This window comes from Palaemon carinicauda, chromosome 1, assembly GCF_036898095.1.
Source record: "Palaemon carinicauda isolate YSFRI2023 chromosome 1, ASM3689809v2, whole genome shotgun sequence".
Classification (NCBI taxonomy): domain Eukaryota; kingdom Metazoa; phylum Arthropoda; class Malacostraca; order Decapoda; family Palaemonidae; genus Palaemon; species Palaemon carinicauda.
In genome coordinates this window covers 186,311,510-186,331,159 of record NC_090725.1, presented here as the reverse complement: position 1 = coordinate 186,331,159, position 19,650 = coordinate 186,311,510, and the positions used below count along the sequence as shown (strand labels likewise).

At 50.3% G+C, this 19,650-nt stretch overlaps 1 protein-coding gene across 1 annotated transcript in view; it reads right to left on the bottom strand.

Moving 5' to 3' along the window:
* Polr1B (RNA polymerase I subunit Rpl135) overlaps positions 1-19,650 on the bottom strand; it is a 494,679-nt gene that overhangs the window by 377,743 nt on the left and 97,286 nt on the right. The window contains exon 3 of the mRNA XM_068386504.1: positions 8,274-8,462. Coding sequence (XP_068242605.1) covers positions 8,274-8,462 — 189 coding nt within the window. The remainder of the gene's footprint in view (positions 1-8,273; positions 8,463-19,650) is intronic.

Below are 19,650 nucleotides of genomic sequence, written 5' to 3'. Positions count from 1 at the left end.
CTCACACCCTTGTGAGGTGAAGGGAAGAGGAAGGCGAGCTTTACGCCGTATGCGCCCTCTGGGGGCCGTAGGGTCAGCGAGCTGACCGTCAGCAGTCCTCCGAAGAGGAGTCTCTGTGAGTGAACTCCCTCGAGGGGGAGAATCACCGGCAGGAGAGACTGTTGGACTTAGTTCCTCCCTCGACGGTTGAGCAGAGGGAGAAAATGTTATTTTTATTAATAAAATAAATTTTTGAATATACTTACCCGATAATCATGTAGCTGTCAACTCCGTTGCCCGACAGAATTCTATGGAGGGATACGCCAGCTATCACAATACTAGAAGGGGGTGTACTTACCAGCGCCACCTGTGGCCAGGTACTCAATCATTTGTTGTTGACACCTCCTCAATTATTCCTCGGTCCACTGGTTCTCTCTGGGGAGGAAAGGGAGGGTCGATTAAATCATGATTATCGGGTAAGTATATTCAAAAATTTATTTTATTAATAAAAATAACATTTTTCAATATTAAACTTACCCGATAATCATGTAGCTGATTCACACCCAGGGAGGTGGGTGAAAACCAGTGTACATGATTAAAGGATAGCTAAGTATCCCAAATTTCATATAACAGTTATCTCAAATAACAATGAAATAATAAGTACCTGGTAAGGAAGTCGAATAGAACCGTTACCCTGCCTTTTATTTAAAGTTCGTCTTCCTTACTGAGCGCAGCGTTCCTCTTGGAGGCTGAATCAACCCAAAGGTGCCAAAGTACAAGGGGTTGCAACCCTACTAAAGGACCTCTACCAAACCTTTAACCCAGGCGCTTCTCAAGAATGAATAGACCACCCGCCAAATCCAAGGATGCGGAAGGCTTCTTAGCCTACCGTAACAACCATAAAAACAACAATAAAAGTATTCAAGAGAAAGGTTAAAAAGGTTATGGGATTAAGGGAATGTAGTGGCTGAGCCCTCACCTACTACTGCACTCGCTGCTACGAATGGTCCCAGGGTGTAGCAGTTCTCGTAAAGAGACTGGACATCTTTCAGATAAAATGATGCAAACACTGACTTGCTCCTCCAATAGGTTGCATCCATAATGCTCTGCAGAGAACGGTTTTTATTAAAGGCCAACGAAGTAGCTACAGCTCTTACTTCGTGGGTCCTTACCTTCAGCAATGCAAGGTCTTCCTCCTTTAAGTGAGAATGTGCTTCTCTGATCAGAAGCCTTATATAGTACGAAAGCCCATTCTTGGACATGGGTCTCGAGGGTTTCTTGATGGCACACCATAAGGCTTCTGACTGTCCTCGAATAGGTTTAGACCTCTTCAGATAATATTTGAGAGCTCTGACAGGGCAAAGAACTCTCTCTAGTTCATTACCTACCATGTTGGAGAGGCTAGGTATTTCGAACGATCTAGGCCAAGGACGTGAAGGAAGCTCGTTCTTTGCTAGGAATCCAAGCTGAAAAGAACATGTAGCTGATTCGGTTGTGAAACCAATGTTCTTGCTGAAGGCATGAACCTCACTGACTCTCTTAGCTGTTGCAAGGCAAACGAGAAAAGCAGTCTTGAGGGTAAGATCCTTGAAGGAAGCTGACTGGAGAGGTTCGAACCTAGATGTCATAAGGAACCTTAAGACTACGTCTAGATTCCAGCCTGGAGTGGAAAGACGACGTTCTTTAGACGTCTCAAAAGACTTGAGAATGTCTTGAAGGTCCTTGTTGGAAGACAGGTCCAAACCCCTGTGGCGGAGGACTGAGGCCAACATGCTCCTATACCCTTTAATCGTAGATGTTGAAAGGGATCTCTCATTCCTAAGATGAAGAAGGAAGTCAGCTATTTGGATCACAGAGGTATTGGTAGAGGATATTGAATTGGCTCTACACCAGCTTCGGAAGACCTCCCACTTAGACTGGTAGACTCTACGAGTGGAAATTCTTCTAGCTCTGGCAATCGCACTGGCTGCCTCCTTCGAAAAGCCTCTAGCTCTAGCGAATCTTTCGACAGTCTGAAGGCAGTCAGTCGAAGAGCGTGGAGGTTTGGGTGCAACCTGTCTACGTGTGGTTGACGTAGAAGGTCCACTCTTAGAGGTAGAGTCCTGGGGAAGTCGACTAGCCATTGAAGTACCTCTGTGTACCATTCTCTTGCAGGCCAAAGGGGAGCAACCAGCGTCAGCCGTGTCCCTTCGTGCGAGACGAATTTTTGCAGAACTTTGTTTATAATCTTGAACGGAGGGAATGCGTACAGGTCGAGATGGGACCAGTTCAGAAGAAAAGCATCTACATGAACCGCTGCAGGGTCTGGAACAGGGGAACAATAAAGCGGAAGTCTCTTGGTGATGGAGGTGGCAAACAGATCTATGGTAGGTTGACCCCACAAGGTCCAAAGTCTGTTGCACACACTCTTGTGGAGGGTCCATTCCGTGGGAATGACCTGATTCCTTCTGCTGAGGCGATCCGCTGAAACATTCATATCGCCCTGGATGAACCTCGTGACCAGTGTGAGGTTTAGACCTCTTGACCAAATGAGGAGGTCCCTTGAGATCTCGTAAAGGCTCCTCGAATGGGTCCCTCCTTGCTTGGAGATGTAAGCCAAGGCTGTGGTGTTGTCTGAATTCACCTCCACCACTTTGCCTAGCAGGAGGGACTTGAAGTTCAACAGGGCAAGATGAACTGCTAACAGTTCCTTGCAGTTGATGTGGAGTAATCCTTGTTCCTTGTTCCATACTCCTGAGCATTCCCGTCCGTCCAAGGTCGCACCCCAGCCCGAGTCCGATGCATCCGAGAAGAGATGAAGATGGGGGGTCTGGATGGCCAATGATAGACCCTCCTTGAGAAGAAGATTGTGCTTCCACCACCGGAGAGTGGTCTTCATCTCTTGGTTGATAGGGATAGAGACTGCTTCTAGAGTCGAGCCCTTGTCCCAATGAGCTGCAAGATGGAATTGAAGAGGGCGGAGGTGGAGTCTCCCTAGCTCGACAAACAGGGCCAGAGATGAGAGGGTCCCTGTGAGACTCATCCACTGTCTCACTGAGCAATTGCTCCTCTTCAGCATGCTCATGATGCACTCTAGGGCTTGGTTTATCCTGGGGGCCGATGGAAAAGCCCGAAAATCCCGACTCTGAATCTCCATTCCCAGGTACACAATGGATTGGGAGGGAATGAGTTGAGATTTCTCTATATTGACTAATAGACCTAGGCCTCTGATTAGATCTAAAGTCCAAGAGAGGTTCTCCAGACAACGACGACTCGTGGAGGCTCTCAACAGCCAGTCGTCTAGGTAGAGGGAGGCTCTGATGTTCGATAAGTGCAGGAATTTCGCTACATTCCTCATCAGAAGAGTAAAGACCATAGGAGCTGTGCTTAGGCCAAAACACAGGGCTTGGAACTGATAGACAACCTTTCCGAAAACGAATCTCAGGAAAGGTTGGGAGTCTGGATGAATAGGAACGTGAAAGTATGCATCTTTCAAGTCCAACGAGACCATCCAGTCCTCCTGTCTGACCGCTGCTAAGACCGACTTGGTCGTCTCCATTGTGAACGTCTGCTTGGTGACATACTCGTTGAGAGAGCTGACGTCCAGCACCGGTCTCCAACCTCCTGTCTTTTTGGCCACAAGAAAGAGACGGTTGTAGAAGCCCGGGGATTGATGGTCCCGGACTATAACCACTGCCTTCTTCTGCACAAGTAGCGACACCTCCTGTTGCAATGCTAGCCTCTTGTCCTCTTCTTTGTAGTTGGGAGAGAGGTTGATGGGCGATGTGGTCAGAGGAGGTTTGAGGCAGAATGGAATCCTGTAACCGTACCTCAGCCAACTGACAGACTGTGCGTCTGCACCTCTCTTCTCCCAGGCTTGCCAGAAGATCTTGAGTCTGGCTCCTACTGTTGTCTGGAGAATCTGAGAGTCAGTGCTTTCCCTTAGAAGTCCTGGGTCCTTTCCTAGACTTGCCCCTGTGAGAGTCTGGACGGGAGCTTCCTCGGCTGGGGGCTCTACCACGAAAGGGCGGTATGAACCTAGTGGCCGGGGTATCAGCCACTGGGGAGCGATAAGTCTTGGGAACAGAGGTGGTAACCTTAGACTTACGAGCCGATGAGGCTACAAGATCGTGCGTGTCCTTCTGTATCAGGGCAGCCGACAAGTCCTTAACTAGCTCCTCGGGAAAGAGGAACTTTGAGAGTGGAGCAAAAAGGAGCTGAGACCGCTGGCACGGTGTAATGCTGGCTGAGAGGAAGGTACACAGTTGTTCCCTTTTCTTCAACACCCCTGATACAAATAACGACGCTAGCTCACCCGATCCATCCCTGATAGCCTTATCCATGCAGGACATAATTAGCATGGCAGAGTCTTTGTCCGCAGGAGATGTTTTCTTGCTGAGGGCTCCCAGGCACCAGTCGAGAAAGTTGAACATTTCGAAAGCTCTGAACAACCCTTTCAGAAGATGATCCAGGTCTGAGAAGGTCCAACAAACCTTCGAGCGTCTCATCGCAGTCCTCCTAGGCGAGTCCACCAGACTTGAGAAGTCAGCCTGGGCAGAGGCAGGAACTCCCAAGCCTGGTGCTTCCCCTGTGGCATACCAAACGCAACCTTTCGAAGCGAGCTTCGTTGGAGGGAACATGAAGGAAGTCTTGCCCAGGTGTTGTTTAGACTGAAGCCACTCCCCTAAGGTCCTTAAGGCCCTCTTGGAGGATCTAGCTAGGACAAGCTTAGTATAGCTCGACTTAGCTTGTTGTACGCCTAGCGAAAACTCAGATGGAGGAGAGCGGGGAACAGCAGAGACGAAGTGGTCAGGGTAAAGCTCCCTGAGTAGAGCCAAGACCTTTCTAAAATCAACAGACAATGGAGAAAGCTTAGACTCCTCCACGTCTGATGAGGGATCAAGATGTGCCTCCTCATCATCCGACACTTCATCAGCAGAAGGTAGCGAAGCAAAAGGACCAGAATGCTGAACCGCAGAGTCAGAACGGGTAGGAACAATAACAGAGGTTTCCTCAACTTGAGGGAAAACCTGAGGTTCAGACTGCATAGGCTGAACAACAGACGGAGCAGAAGGCAGGTGCATGGGTGAAGGAGGTTGACTCCTAGCAAGAGTTGCACCCAAGGCTTGCACAAGCTGAGCGGAGGACGGAGGCGGAGTAGTCCGTTCCAGTTCCTGAGAGATGAGTGGAGCATGAGAAGGTTGAGGCTGCGCAGAACAAGGTAAAGTTCTCGCAAGCTGAGGCTCCTGAGGCGCAAGTCCATGGTGTAGAGGAGCTTGCCTAGATGAGGGTTGAACTCGGTGCAGCGCTGGTTGAGCAGACAGACTCACGGAGGGGAGAGGTTGTTGTACCCCAACCGAGAGTTGCACCACTGGTGGAGCAGCAAGGGGAGGAGGAGGAAGAGTGTAACTCTCCTGATCCCAAAGCAAGGATTGCCTTAAAGAAGGCTGAGGCTGAACAACACTGTGAACAGCAAACTCCGAAAGTGGTTCAACATCGTACGCCTGGCAGATGGTGCTGCGACCAGGCGGAGCAGGTGCAGGCTGGGCGAGCACAGGCGGAGCAGGTGCAGGCTGGGCGAGCACAGGCGGAGCGAGAACAGGTGGAGGGAGTGCAGGCGGTGCAACACTCTCAGCCCGACACTCACGCATCAAGTCCGAAAGCTGAGCTTGCATGGACTGAAGCAGGGTCCACTTGGGGTCGGCAGAAACGATAACAGACTGAGGTAAAGTCACAGTCGGGGTCTGTATAGGCAGAACCTTACTCCTCTTGGGCGGAGTACAGTCGACCGATGACAGAGGCGAGTCGGAGCTGAGCCAATGACTACAACCTGGCTGAGCACTCGCTGACTGAACTCTACGTTTAAGCGGTCTCGAGACCTGAGACCAACGTTTCTTCCCTGCATGAAGATCAGCGGACGAGAAGACGGGCTCAATCGTCTGCAGGTGGGAGTGACGGTCTAAGGAAGACACGCCCGCAACCACCGAGGATAATTCTGTGCGCCTAACAAGGCCTGTCGAACCCTTAAGCCCTTCGACATTGCTTCTCCCCTGGGCATGGGAGCTTGCAAGAGGTCCCGGACTGGGAGGACGACTGGCTCGCACAGAAAAATCCTCACGCACCACACTGGCACCACTAGCACTTGGCACTGCACAGACACTAGCACTCGTCACAGCACTGGCACTATTTCCACCCACTGCACTCTTGACCTTCAGTTCTTTAACCTCGGCCATCAGAGACTTATGGTCACTTACCACTGATTCTACTTTATCTCCTAAAGCCTGAATAGCACGCAAAACAGTTGACATATCAGGCGGAGGGCACACAGTAGGTTCGGGGGTAGCCACTACAGGGGTAGGAAAAGGTAGGGGATCATGAGGTGAGGAAAACATAGAAGAGTGAGAAGAACTTCTCCTAACTCTAGTTCTCTCTAACTTGGATGAATATTTTAAAAGACGTACAAAATCCAATTCCGAAAGTCCGGCGCACTCCTCACACCGATTTTCTAATAGACAGGGCCTGTCCCTACAGTCAGAACAAGCGGTGTGAGGATCTACCGAGACCTTCGGAATACGCCTATTGCAAGACCTACATCGTCTATGGGAGGGAGCTTGCGAAACGTCAGACATCTTGTTTCAAAGAGTAAGTCAAAGGGTGATCCAAAAACAAGCAAAAATTCATTAACCGTTAATCAGTATTTATATAAAAGCTAACTAGCTAATATAAAAAGGATTCCAGTATGCGACAGCCGTTAATCTAAGAGAATACTTCACCAAATATCCATGAATAAACTCGAAGACCATGAGCGTATCCCAGAACGTCTAGCCGGAAGCACGACAGAGGAATAATTGAGGAGGTGTCAACAACAAATGATTGAGTACCTGGCCACAGGTGGCGCTGGTAAGTACACCCCCTTCTAGTATTGTGATAGCTGGCGTATCCCTCCATAGAATTCTGTCGGGCAACGGAGTTGACAGCTACATGATTATCGGGTAAGTTTAATATTGAAAACTAAGCCTTCAGCTACAGCAGGTTGATCAGGTGCAGAGGTCGGAGATACCGCATCGGAAGCCTCTGCCACCACAACGTCGACGATAGACAGAGGATCAACCTCTGCCAAAGTCGGCGATTGTTTGACAGCGGCACCCAACCGGATCATGTCAAACAAGGCTTCCTTGGAGAGCGAACCCTCGAGCCCCAAGGAGGACCAAAGCTGAAACAAATCATTAGTACACAAATTAATATTTAAATCCTCCCCCGGGGGAGGAGGAAGAGCTGCCTCGCTATGGGAGGCAACTCCATCTCCCGAACCCCGAGGTCGGGAAACAGAACTATGGCCTACGCTACCATTCGACAGTTTCTAGGAAGAAACCCATCAAGCGGGAGCTTCGGAGGAGGTTTGGGCAATGGACGAAGACCCCTTGGGATTTTCTCCTTTCAAAGAAACATTCGAAGGAGAAATATCCCGCTTGGACTTCTTCTTTCGTCGCCGAGAAAACCTCTCCCACTGGGAGGTAGACCACTCCCTACACTCACCACACTTATTAGTTCTATCACACCGTTGGCCCCTACAATAAGGACAAAAGGTGTCAGGGTCCGTATCGACTGCCGACATAAACGTACCACAAGGGCGGTCGGGTAATCCAGCACACTTGCGCATGATAGCAGAGGCCAACTTCAAACACACCTGTAGAAGAAAAAGCAAAAAGCATTAATGGCTGTCAGAGAGGCAAGGGTAAGAGTGGACACATCCGACTACCACCCGAGCCGAGAGCAAAGTGAGCTCAAGCACAGGTGTTTGTGAGGGGGGGGGTAGCAAGCTACCCTCCCTACCCCCCGCTAACTAGCGGTGGGATACTAAACCCTCGTTAAAATTCTAATGGCTCGTCATTTCAGCTACGCCGAAAGTAATAACTCCTATCAAATAGCGTGGTTTGTATGTCAGTTACGGAACAAAAGCAATTAAGTAAAAAATGGCTAATTAAGTTGGAGGCATAGACTAGCAACGTCCGTTCTCCACTGACCCATAAGCAAATTGGTTACTCAACCAAAGTGTGTGAGTGAAAGGGGTATTGGGTAAATAGCAGATGGATTGTACAAGTGTCGGAACACTTGCTAACAAGGCAGTAAAATTTTATTTACAAGTAAGTAAATCATCTTTTCACTTTTCTACTGCTTTCCGTATACTTTCTTCAGTCATGTATATTAATAAGGTAACAGACAGGCAATATGTCCTTTAGGATCTTCCATACTACAAATACTCTTTTATGTATATAACACAGAATCAAAACAATTATAATTAAATCAAACCTTACCTTGACCATAATAGGGATATTTCCAAGACTAAGTCTGATTGGTAATAGTGTATTGCCATTGCATGAGCAGGTAACTGTGGCCATTAAAGGAGCTGAATATGTAGACCCTCGCTCTCTACATTCTTTTGGATACAAATTTTTTACTGAGGCTTCATTTGATCCTAATTCAGGTTTACCAACCACAACCTCCTGTAATTCATATAATTACCCATCAGTACAACAAACTATAAATAAAAATGTAACAAATAGTGCAAAGATACAACCATTCCAGTTCCACAGAATTTTAACATATGTAAATGTGAAAATTGTCCAACTAACAGCTATTGACATCGAACATTCCAATTTCTGGAAATTTGTTGCTTTAATAGTACAAAATGTTCTAAAGAAACTATTCTTTACAGGGTCAGATAAAAATCTACACAAAATTCTTGTTTGGAGCTTCTACATAAAAAAATGATATCCATTACCTCTTTGTTTAAAATTACATCGCATAAAGGCCACACTTTACTTCTCTAAAATTAATAGCAACTGGGTGACATGAGATATAGACAGTTAAAATTCCTAGAGTCTAACCAAAATGGGAATGTAGTTCAACTATGGAGAGGCAGTGATATAACTTACAAGGAGGTAGATGTTTCATGTAAGAAAAAAATGACATATTTGGAAGTAATTTGTATTTTTCCTAGCAATAAAAACCTGGAGCTCTTTACTATGGAGTATTATTTCAGCAAAACTGAAACCAGCCAATAAACTTTTTTTTTCAGGGAGTAACTACCCCCAGCTAGTTAGTGAGGGGAGCGAGGTAGGTTAACCCTCCTGCTCACACCAGCATTGGCGACTAACTGTCACTTTTGTAATTGCAGAAGGACTTCCAGGGGGTTGGTGCTGGCAGGTCAGTATGTGTAAAGAGCTCCAGGTTTGTATTGCTGGGAAAAATCACAAATTTTAAGTAATCTGTATTTTTCCTAACAGTACTTACCTGGAACTACTTTCTTAGGAGTATCTGGGATCTCCTCCCAACCGACCAGAATTTTGTGTAGTTTACCCTACTCCCATTTTCTATGCGGGGTAACCTCTGGCGGAGTGATACGCGCCATAAGGTGACCCGGGGTCAGAGAGCATGCTTGCTCAGGTCTCGAGCTCCAGTAAGTTTTTGACAGATAGGTTTCTACGAAGTCTTGTAAGGCACTCGGGGCAGGATGGGCGGGCCATAACCCGAAAGTAGTTCGAGGTAAGTACTGTTAGGAAAAATACAAATTACTTAAAATTTGTGATTTGTTCCAACACAGTGTACTTACCTCGAACTACTTTCTTAGGAGACTTACACCTTAGGAGGTGGGAGTGGCCTACCAGACCTAGAGACCGTGATGAGGAGAGAAAAGGAACCTAGATAGGAGGCTAGATTCTGCTGACCCCAAAGGAAACACGAGAAAATAGGGAAAACTACGGAAAAAACTCTCTAGTGTCTAAGTAACCCACCTCTGCAAAAATCCTTGGAGATGCATTCTTCCACTGACAGTGTATCTCATGGCAGTTAAAGGATTTAAGGGTCATATAGGGGAAGGTGATAGGGGAAAAAAAGCGGGTAAGGAAGGAACCTGTGTCTCTTGGACTTACCACTCGCGGCTTCCCCGGGGTTACACCTTTAAATCTTTTGGAGCGTGGAAATGGCGGGACCGAGAGAGAACCCGTCCAAGGATCTCCTCGAAGAATCCTTTAAGTAGTGAGCCGCAAAGGTAGACTGTCTAGACCATGTACCTGCCCTCAGGATTTGGCCCACTGCCATGTTTCTTTCTAAGGCCAACGAAGTACTCAGTCCTCTAATGTCGTAGGGTCTAGGCCTTCCTGGAAGAGGGACCCCTCCACTGCTGTAGGCTTACATGATCACCTAGCGTAGCCAGGAGATCGTATTTTTGGAGACCGACTTCTTCACCAGTCCTGAGGAGACGAACAGACTCTCGGTTTCGGGGCGAAGTTTGGCCGTCCTCTCTAGGTGCTTCCGTACTGCCCTGACTGGACACAGAAGCAAGTCCCTCGGGTTGTCCGAACGGGGGATGGCTGGCACTGAGAACCCTTCAAACTTGGGGTCCCAAACAGCTGGATTCTGACTCTTGGCTACGAAGGAGGGTAAGAATCTGAAGGTAGCTTTTCGCCAGCCCTTCGAGTGTGAGACAGACCATGAATCTCACCTACTCTTTTTGCTGATGTCAGAGCTAACAGAAAGACTGTCTTGAGGGTGAGCTCCTTGTCTAGAATGTCCTTGAGAGGCTCGAAGGGAGGTTCCGGAAGCATCTTCAGTACCCTAGCCACATCCCACTGGGACACTCTAGCGGCTTGGGGGGAACACGACTGCTCGAAGCTCTTGATGAGCATCGAGATATGTCTGGAGGCACCTAGGTCGATGCCCTTCAGGGGGAAGACTTGGCCCAGCGCTGCCCGGACTCCTTTAATGGCTGGGATGGACGTGCTCACTTCATCCCTGAGATAGGACAGGAAGTCTGCTATCTCGTGAATGGAAGCCCCTAATGGCCTGATGTTCTTCGAGGAGCATCCCTTAGTAAAGGTAGCCCACTTCGCCTGGAACACCGCGACTGACGAACGTCTCAGGTACCCTGACATCCTCAATGCCGTCCTCGACGAATATCCTTCCTTTCTCAGGAGACACTCGATAACCTCCACGCATGAAGGCGGAGGGACCGAGGGTTTTCGTGGAACCTTTGGAAGTGAAGCTGCCGGAGAAGGTCTGGTCTGTCTGGAAGTGGCCAAGGTGGAAGGCGTGCCAGTTCCTTTAGATCCGCGAACCACTCTCTCTCCGGCCACCAGGGCGCTACCAAAGTCATCCACAGGTTGGCCGCCTGTCTCACCCTGTTGAGGACCTGTCTGATCATCCCGAAGGGAGAGAAGGCGTAAACGCCGAGGTTGTCCCAAGGGTGTTGGAAGACGTCCTCGAACGCTGCTGCTGGATCTGGCACAGAACAAAACATGGGGAACTGTGCGTTTAGTCTCGTGGCGAAGAGGTCTATCACCGGTGAGCCCCACTTCAGGATGAGGGTTTTGGCCACTTCTCGGTGTAGGGACCACTCGGGCCCTACCACTTGACCCATCCTGCTGAGGCCGTCGACCAAGACGTTCCTCTTCCCCGGAATGAACCTGGCTGAAATATTGATTTGTTCCACTTCGGCCCATTCTAGGAACTCCAACGTGAGACTACACTGTTCCTTCAACTTCAGCCCTCCGTGCTCTTTCACGTAGGCCACCACCATGGCGTTGTCACACACCAGAGCCACGGCGTTTCCCCGGAGTAGATGGACGAACTATAGGCACACCCTTTGTACGGCTATCATCTCCAGCACGTTTATGTGCAGGTTCGTCTCCTCAACTTCCCATTTCCCTTTTGCCGTTTTGTCGAGAAGATGGGCACCCCATCCCTCCTTGGATGCATCCGTGAACAGGAGCATCTCCAGAGGGTCGGCTGCAGAGGGCATTACCCTGAGGGTGTTTGTTCTGACGTGCCACCACTCCTGGACTTCCTTCGTCTCCGGGGACACTGGGACTATCTTGTGCGGAGAGTCCTATCAGTCTTTGCCAGTCCTTGGCTCTCCTGGGCTGGCCCGACAGGAAGGGCCGGAGTATCTGTTCTAGGTTGTCCAGTCTCTCCGCGGAGGGGAAGGCTCTCACCAACCGGGAGTCTAGGACCATCCCTAGGTAGGTCATCCTGGTGGAGGGTATCAGCTGGGACTTCTCCAGGTTGATGATGATACTCAAGAAGTTGCAGAACTGCAGGAGCTTCGCACCTTGCTCCCTCAGTACTTCCTCTGAGGCTGAAAGCAACAACCAGTCGTCTAGGTACCGAATCAAGTGGATGCCCTGTTCGTGTGCCCAGGCTGAAACTGTTGCGAAGACCCTCGTGAAGATCTCAGGGGCTGTCGACAGTCCGAAGCAGAGGGTTTTGAACTGCAATTTTTGGGTACCCCATTTTACCCTTAGGTACTTCCTGCTGGAGGGATGGACAGGGACCTGGAAGTAGGCGTCTTTGAGGTCTATGGACATCATGAAGTCTTCCTCCTTCAATGCCGCTAGGGCCGACTTCGGAGTGTCCATCTTGAAGTCGGTCTTGCACACGAATGTGTTAAGGGCTGAGAGGTCTATGACCGGTCTCCAGCCCCCTGTTGCCTTCTCCACCAGGAAGAGCCTGCTGTAGAACCCTGGACCCGGGTTCTTGACTGGTTCTACTGCCCCTTTCGCCAGCATTGCCGAGACTTCTTCCTGCAATGCTGCTACTCTCAAGGGGTCCTTGGGTGCCAACCACTCCGCCTGTTGATCTGGGATCAGAGGTGCAGGGGTCCGCTAGGAAGGGCAACCTGTACCCCTCCTTTAGTACTGCTACGGACCACGGATCCGCTCCGTGGTCCCGCCATGCTTGCCAAGATCGTTTGAGGCATTCCCCCACCTGAGGTATCAGCCGGAGCAGGGAGCCTCTCCTCCTACCTCCTTCGAGAGGCTCGGCCTGAACGGCCTCTCCTGGAGCCCGAGTAGGACGGTCTGAAGGCTAACTGTGGAATCGAAGCTCCTCTACAGGGGGCAAGGCGAGGTAAAGATTACGTGTGCCAACGTCTACATCCGACGGGCGGACGGAGCCGAAGAGACACTGGGCAAAGATGCCACTCCAGCGGCCACTGAGGCAGGCACTGGAGCAGCAAGAGCCCTGTTCGACCCGCTAGGGAGGAAAGCCACTTTTCCTCCGTCACGGATGGAGCCGTCGGGACAGGGGTAGCCGTCTACCCCCTTCCGGGGAAATCCGTGGGGTGTAAGTACCCTGCCATGTCAGCGGCCGCCTCCAATGCTTGGATGGGGCTGGCCGGGACGATGGTGCGGCTGGCTCCATCACGGATGGAGCCGCCGGGACGGAGGTAGCCGTCATGGGTGTGTCAGCGACCGCATACGGTGCTTGGATGGGGCTGGCCAGGACGATGGAGCGGCTGGCTCCTTCATGGATGGAGCCACTGGGACGGAGGTAGCCGTCATGGGTCTACCTACTCCCGGGGATTCCGTGGGGTGTGAGTACCCTGGCATACCAGCGGTTGACCACGAAGCCTGAATGGAGCTGACGTGGTACCGGGTATGGATGCCATGCTGCTGGGTCGAGCCAGCGGCGGCCTCCGCTGGACGGATGGAGCTCCTGCGGAGATCCATGGAGCTGCGGGCTTCCCCGTGCTGGCTGGTTGGTTCCTTCGTTCAGGGCGGGCCATCGAAGAACGAGGACGGGACAAGGCTGTCAGTCCGAAGGGGCGACTCTCCGCTGGGCAGGTGAGGTCAGAACCTTCGCGGCCTTATGCCTGTCGACCGAGACCTGGTGCGATGACTTCCGTCGATGATCGGGTCTGCTGGAGGAGACGTACTGCGAGGATGGCGAAGGAGCTCTAGGGGGCCAGCCAGTGAGGGCCTCTGCAGCAAGGGGGTATCTACCAACCTGCTGAGGCCCGAGAGCCAATCCTCATCTGTCGCGGGCTTCGGTTCGTCTAGCCTGTGGTGGCGTCTGATGAGGGCTAGTACTTTTCTGTACGCGGAGGCCTCGTCCGCGGAACCTTCCGCGCTATCTCCTAGGCCTTCCGTCGGATGCTCCTCTGCCTGAGAAGGTGCACCTACGACGGGGGGCCCGCTTGGGGTGGAGGCATCCTTTTGTTGTGGTACGACTTCGGCCGTTCTGGATGGAGGACGGGCATCGCCGCTGGGACGGAGGCCTCCGTCCTGGACTAGTCTCTCCCCACGGAGGACCAAGCTGCTGCGGGCTTCCTCGTGGCTACTGGTTGTCTTTCACGTTCTGGCCGGCTTGTCGAAGTCTTGGAGGCTGGGACACGGCTACCAGACCGAAGGGGCAACTCCCTCCGCTGGGCAGATGGAGTCGGAACCTTCGTGGACTTATGCCTGTCTGCCGGAGCCTGAAGTGAGGATTCCCTCCGAAGTTCGGACCTGCTGTAGGGGACGTACTTCGGAGCGGGGAAACGAGCCCTTGGGAGCCCGCCCGAGGTACCCGGAACTGCTGAAGCTCCCAGGAGGTGGCTGCGTGGGATGGCGACACGCACCCATTCCTCCCTAGGGGAACGGCTTCTTCTGTGCCTCCTTCTGGGGGATCTAGCGTGCCTCCTGGCGTGGCGAGATCTGGAACGGCAACGTTAACGGGACCTCTCTCGCCTCCTCTACTGGTACCTCGGCGCTCCATCCTCCGAGGAGAAAGAGTATGACTCGAAAGAGGAGCCCAAAGATTTGTAGGACCGCACTGAAGGGTCCGAGTCGTCCCGCGTCGCTGGTGGTTCCTCGTGTCGGTCCGTAGGTGACGAAGGCTTCAGGAAGACAGGAGGGAGCGTTGCTGAAGGCGCTGGGGGAAAGCGAGGTAACTTCTTGCTGGGGGACCACGCCTCGAACTCTTCCTCCAGTCTCATGGGCGACCTGAAGGGCGTCCTCGGCGGCGCCTATGCGAGGGGATCTGATGATGGTGAGTCCTCCTTCTCGGCGTCTCCCCCGGCTGCAGACGTACCTGAAATACAGGCCCATGAAGCAGGGGAAGAGGCTGCAGCAGCCTTTCCCCACATAGGATCATCGGAAGAGACGGGCCCCGCTGGCACCACGACTCCGTCCTCCGAACACACTCCCGTTCCTCCCTCAGGCCCCCCACTTGCCTGGACGGACAAACATCCCCACTAGCAGAAATCTCAGACTCCTGGGGAAAAGCAATGGGCTTCTTCCCCGCAACTGACTTACCTCGTCCCCTACTCTGGGTAGGGGAAGGTGGCTGAGAAGCTCTATCCGACGAGGCATCGGGAGAAGCAAGCGGCGAGGAGAGGCTCGGCTTCCTAGGGGACCTCTTGGACGCCTTCTTTTGCTTGGTGCCGTAGTGCACCCACTGCACCTCGTTCCAGGACTCGCACTCCGGACACGTGGCTGTAGGGGAACATAAGCTGCCCTACACGACGAACACAGAGGGAAAGGGTAGGAAAGGGTATGGAATGAACACAATGGGACCACGTGGGGACCGCGTGAGACACAAAGGGTCGCACTGGGTAAGGAGAGAGCGTCGAGATGTTATCGCGACGCGACCAGAAAACTTACTGGAGCTCGAGACGGTCCTGAGCAAGCATGCTCTCTGACCCAGGGTCACCTCATGGCGCGTATCACTCCGCCAGAGGTTACCCCGCATAGAAAATGGGAGTAGGGTAAACTACACAAAATTCTGGTCGGTTGGGAGGAGATCCCAGATACTCCTAAGAAAGTAGTTTGAGGTAAGTTCTCAGTGTTGGAGCAAATACCAATTACTTCCAAATTTGTAAGTTGTTCCTATGCAAAATACAAAAATTTTGCTCTTAACTAGGGAGACTCACCTATAGGTGGGTGGAAGTCCAAGACCAGCTGGCTGGCAACTATCCCAGGATGGCCTCTGTATAGGAATACCTTGAGGGATCCTGCACCACGTTAACCTCGTAAGATAACGGCCAGGGTGATCATTGCTGAAGAATAAGGAATTAATCTGTTGGAACATACACCATAGCTATTCAGGTTGTGCCCCCTCCTAATGTATACTTTATTCCTTCCCGTCTTCCTCTGATAGGAGGATGGGGACATAACACATATACTGTAATGAGTTTGTCCAAAGAGCATGATACTCAGCAACAGAAGAATGGGATCAGCTGTGCATAGTCCCCTGAATGCTGCACCCCAAGAGAGAGGAAGCTGAAGTAGGAAGTAGCCAGTCACTTCCACATTCATCCTAGACTTACTTCGTGGGTAACCTCCACCTTCGAACCTCTGATACTTGTCCAACAAGGGAGCTCAAATGTTTAGATCACGTTACGAGCAGCCACCATAGGACCTATTGAGAATGTGTCTAGGTTCCTATGGGTTATGTCTTGCAGGTAGCAGGAGGTGAAGGTTGTTTGACGTTTCCACCTGCCTGCTTGAAGAACCTGTTGAACAGAAAAATTCTTTAGGGATGCCAGGGAAGAACTTACTCCCCTGACATCATGGGCACAAGGACGTCTACCTGATGGCAAGGTGTTTGAGGCCTGTGCCCTTTCTATCACTCGCCTGATCCAAGAGGAGATCGAGATCTTCATGATTCTCCTATTGGTCTTCTCCATGCTGACGAACCGCTTGTTGATCTGGGATCGAACTCTTCTCAACATTAAGAGAAATAACCTCAAAATCCTTAAGGGGCATAGTAATAGCTGATCAAGATTGTCTGTTACAGATTGGAGACTTCAATCTGAAAGGGCGCGAATCTAGGATTCACTACGGAAGGATTTTGAGTCTTTGCAACAAACTCAAGGACAAAACCAAGTGCGACCTGTCACACTTGAATGGGCGATGTCGTATGAAAGACCATATAGCTCACTGACTCTACCTGCAGAGGCCAAGGCCAAAAGAAAACCATCTTTACAGTCAATTCTAGAGTGTGGATGTGTTGCACAGACCTCCGTTAAACACTCGCCCTGAGTCGTGTTTTAGCTTTCTGTTTCTCGTTTAGAATATCATTGAAAAGATATTAATTAATCTTATGGAGAAACCTAAGTGATAAGAAACAGTACACTACATCTGTTCTATTTCTGCCTCATATGTAAAAACAAGGAGGGAGAACGGAAAAAATGGATAGGATGTGAATGTAATAGACTCTACCATAAAAAAATGTGTGCATATAGTGATAAGCATCACTGATAATGAACGGAATAACTTAGACTGGTTATGCCCACACTGCGTACATGAAACCAGACAAGCCAATTTAGTAATATCAAAATTAAAGGAAGATGTGAACGTGAGAGATTTGGCCCTGAATGAACAAGATGCGAAAATAGATGACTTGGAAAACAAACTTGCGGACCTTAGCGCTGATGCAGCAAATTCCACCCAGACTATCAACCTCACTGAGAAAGTTGACATTCTTGCCATGAATATGGAATCAATTAAAGCAACACTTCAAACATTGATAAACCCAAAACTAGAGAAACTGACATTCTTGCCATGAATATGGAATCAATTAAAGCAACACTTCAAACATTGATAAACCCAAAACTGGAGAAACTGACATTCTTGCCATGAATATGGAATCAATTAAACATTACTTCAAATATTAATAAACCCAAAACTGGAGAAACTGACATTCTTGCCATGAATATGGAATCAATTAAAGCAACACTTCAAACATTGATAAACCCAAAACTGGAGAAACCAACATTTGCTGACAAAGTTAAGGAAAAAAATCTGTTGATAATTACATCAACTAATACAACAACTAAAATTACTGAAAGTGGAACAAGCACTTAAAGACATTCCTATATTTAACAAGAGGTCAAGTACGAAGGGAAATGTTGTTGTAAACTTTGCAAAATGACAAATTCGAAGATAATTTGTATTTTTCCTAACCATACAAACCTTAGCTATTTACAAAGGGTTATTACTTTTAGCGTAGCTGAAATGGCGAGCCATTAGAATTTAACGAGGGTGTATTACCCCCCGCGCTAGTTAGCGGGGGGGTAGGGGAGTGGTAGCTAGCTACCCCTCCTCCCCCTCACACACACGTGAATACTCACTTTCACTTAGAGGTAGGACTTGTCTTGGGGGACAGGGCTGGCGGGCAAATATGTGTAAATAGCTAAGGTTTGTATGGTTAGGAAAAATACAAATTATCTTCGAATTTGTCATTTGTTCCGTAACCGAAATACAAACCACGCTATTTACAAAGGGTGACTTATCCCTTAGGAAGGGTGGAAAGTCCCCAGCCATACTGGCTTTGGCTTTACCCGGGGACTCAGAATCCGAGTGAGTCGCACTCGAGAAAAGGAGTCCCTGCACCTCACAAGTTCCTTGCTCCGCAAGGAACCATGTGGCCTACGTAAGCTTGTGTGTGAAGGAAGAAGTGTGACCCGTCTTAGGCAGTTGACCTGGAGTTCCAGAAGGAACTCTGGGTTAGGACGTTCCCAATACCACCTCGTCAGGGTATGGGGGACGCGACAGTATTGACTCAATACTCGGAACACAAGGAAGCATGGTTTACCTGCAGAGGTTCGAGGTCAGCTATGCAGAGACCAGGATGCTGCTTCCCCGTAGAGGGGATGATGAAGAAAGAAGTAAGGGCCAGACATACTTCTTTCGTTCATGCAGACTAAAACCTGATAACAATGCCCTCAACCTTCTGCTACCTGTCCAAAAAGGAGCCTGAGGTTAGACCAGCTGTTGTGTAGCCACCACAGAGCGATAGAAAACGTATCGAGACTCCTGTGGGTCACGCCCTGCAGGAAGCGGGCTGCGAAGGTCATCAGACGCTTCCAGACTCCAGCTTGTAGCACCTGCGTCACAGAGTAGTATTACTCGAAGGCGAGGACGTTGCGATGTATCCAACATCGTGCTGTAGGGCGACGTGACGGGGGAGGGTTTGAAGACAGGTCGAGATGAATGTACTCGAGTCCGGGCTGAAGAGGTATACTGGTGACTCTCCCCCCATGTCCTCCATGTGTTCCCAAATCGGCTGCAACTGAGGCCAAACTGCAGCTGTTCCCAGCGCTAACCTCTCAATTCCTTACTGGCAAGAAAGAGAAGGTCTTGGGACATAACACACAGAATGGAGACTCGAAATCTTGAATGAATCGGACCGAAGGGTCGGGACCCTCAGATTCTGAGTCTAGCCAACAACTCAGGAGCGAGCCTGAATGTTGCCTTCCCCTCTTCCTTAGAAAGGGGGGAGTAGTAAGAGACCAAGAAGATTGCTTACACACTGGCCGTGGCCAGAGTGAGCAGAAGACCCAAGGCGGAATACAATCCGAGGCCTGTCGTAAAAGGGTCTTAAGAAGATCTCTTAAAGGACTAAAAGTCCGAGCCATGCTCCAAGTTGGAGGTCTTCCTCCGACTAGGGCAGGGACGATCGTAGCTTCGCATGAGCGAGGATAGATCCAGCGGGCAGGAAAAAGTTATTCCTTTAAGCCTGAAGGTCAGGGAAAGGCTGAGCGACAGGCTTCATTGCCGAGAGCGGAAAGGAGCTTCCTCCCGCCGAAAGGCAATAAGACCGTTATTGCTGGAGAAGAGGCCTCACGGGAAGAGGTATATCTCCCACGGCACCCACCACCTTAGACTCTTCACTTTGCCTGGGAGACCCTTGTGGATGACTATCGCAGATGACGCGACCTCCGTACCGCGACTGTAGCGGGTTGTCTCTTCTAGAGGAGGAAGCGTAGTGTCTCCAGGCATGAAGCCGAAGCGATGCCCCGGTTCGGGAGAGATGTCGCAGTGTGGTTGCTTGAGTAGTCTGCGCCGTGGGAGAAGCTCTCCCGGGAGTTCCGTCAGGGGAAGCAGAGGGTCCAGAAACCGTTCTGCGCATAGTCCCAGTGGAGCTCTC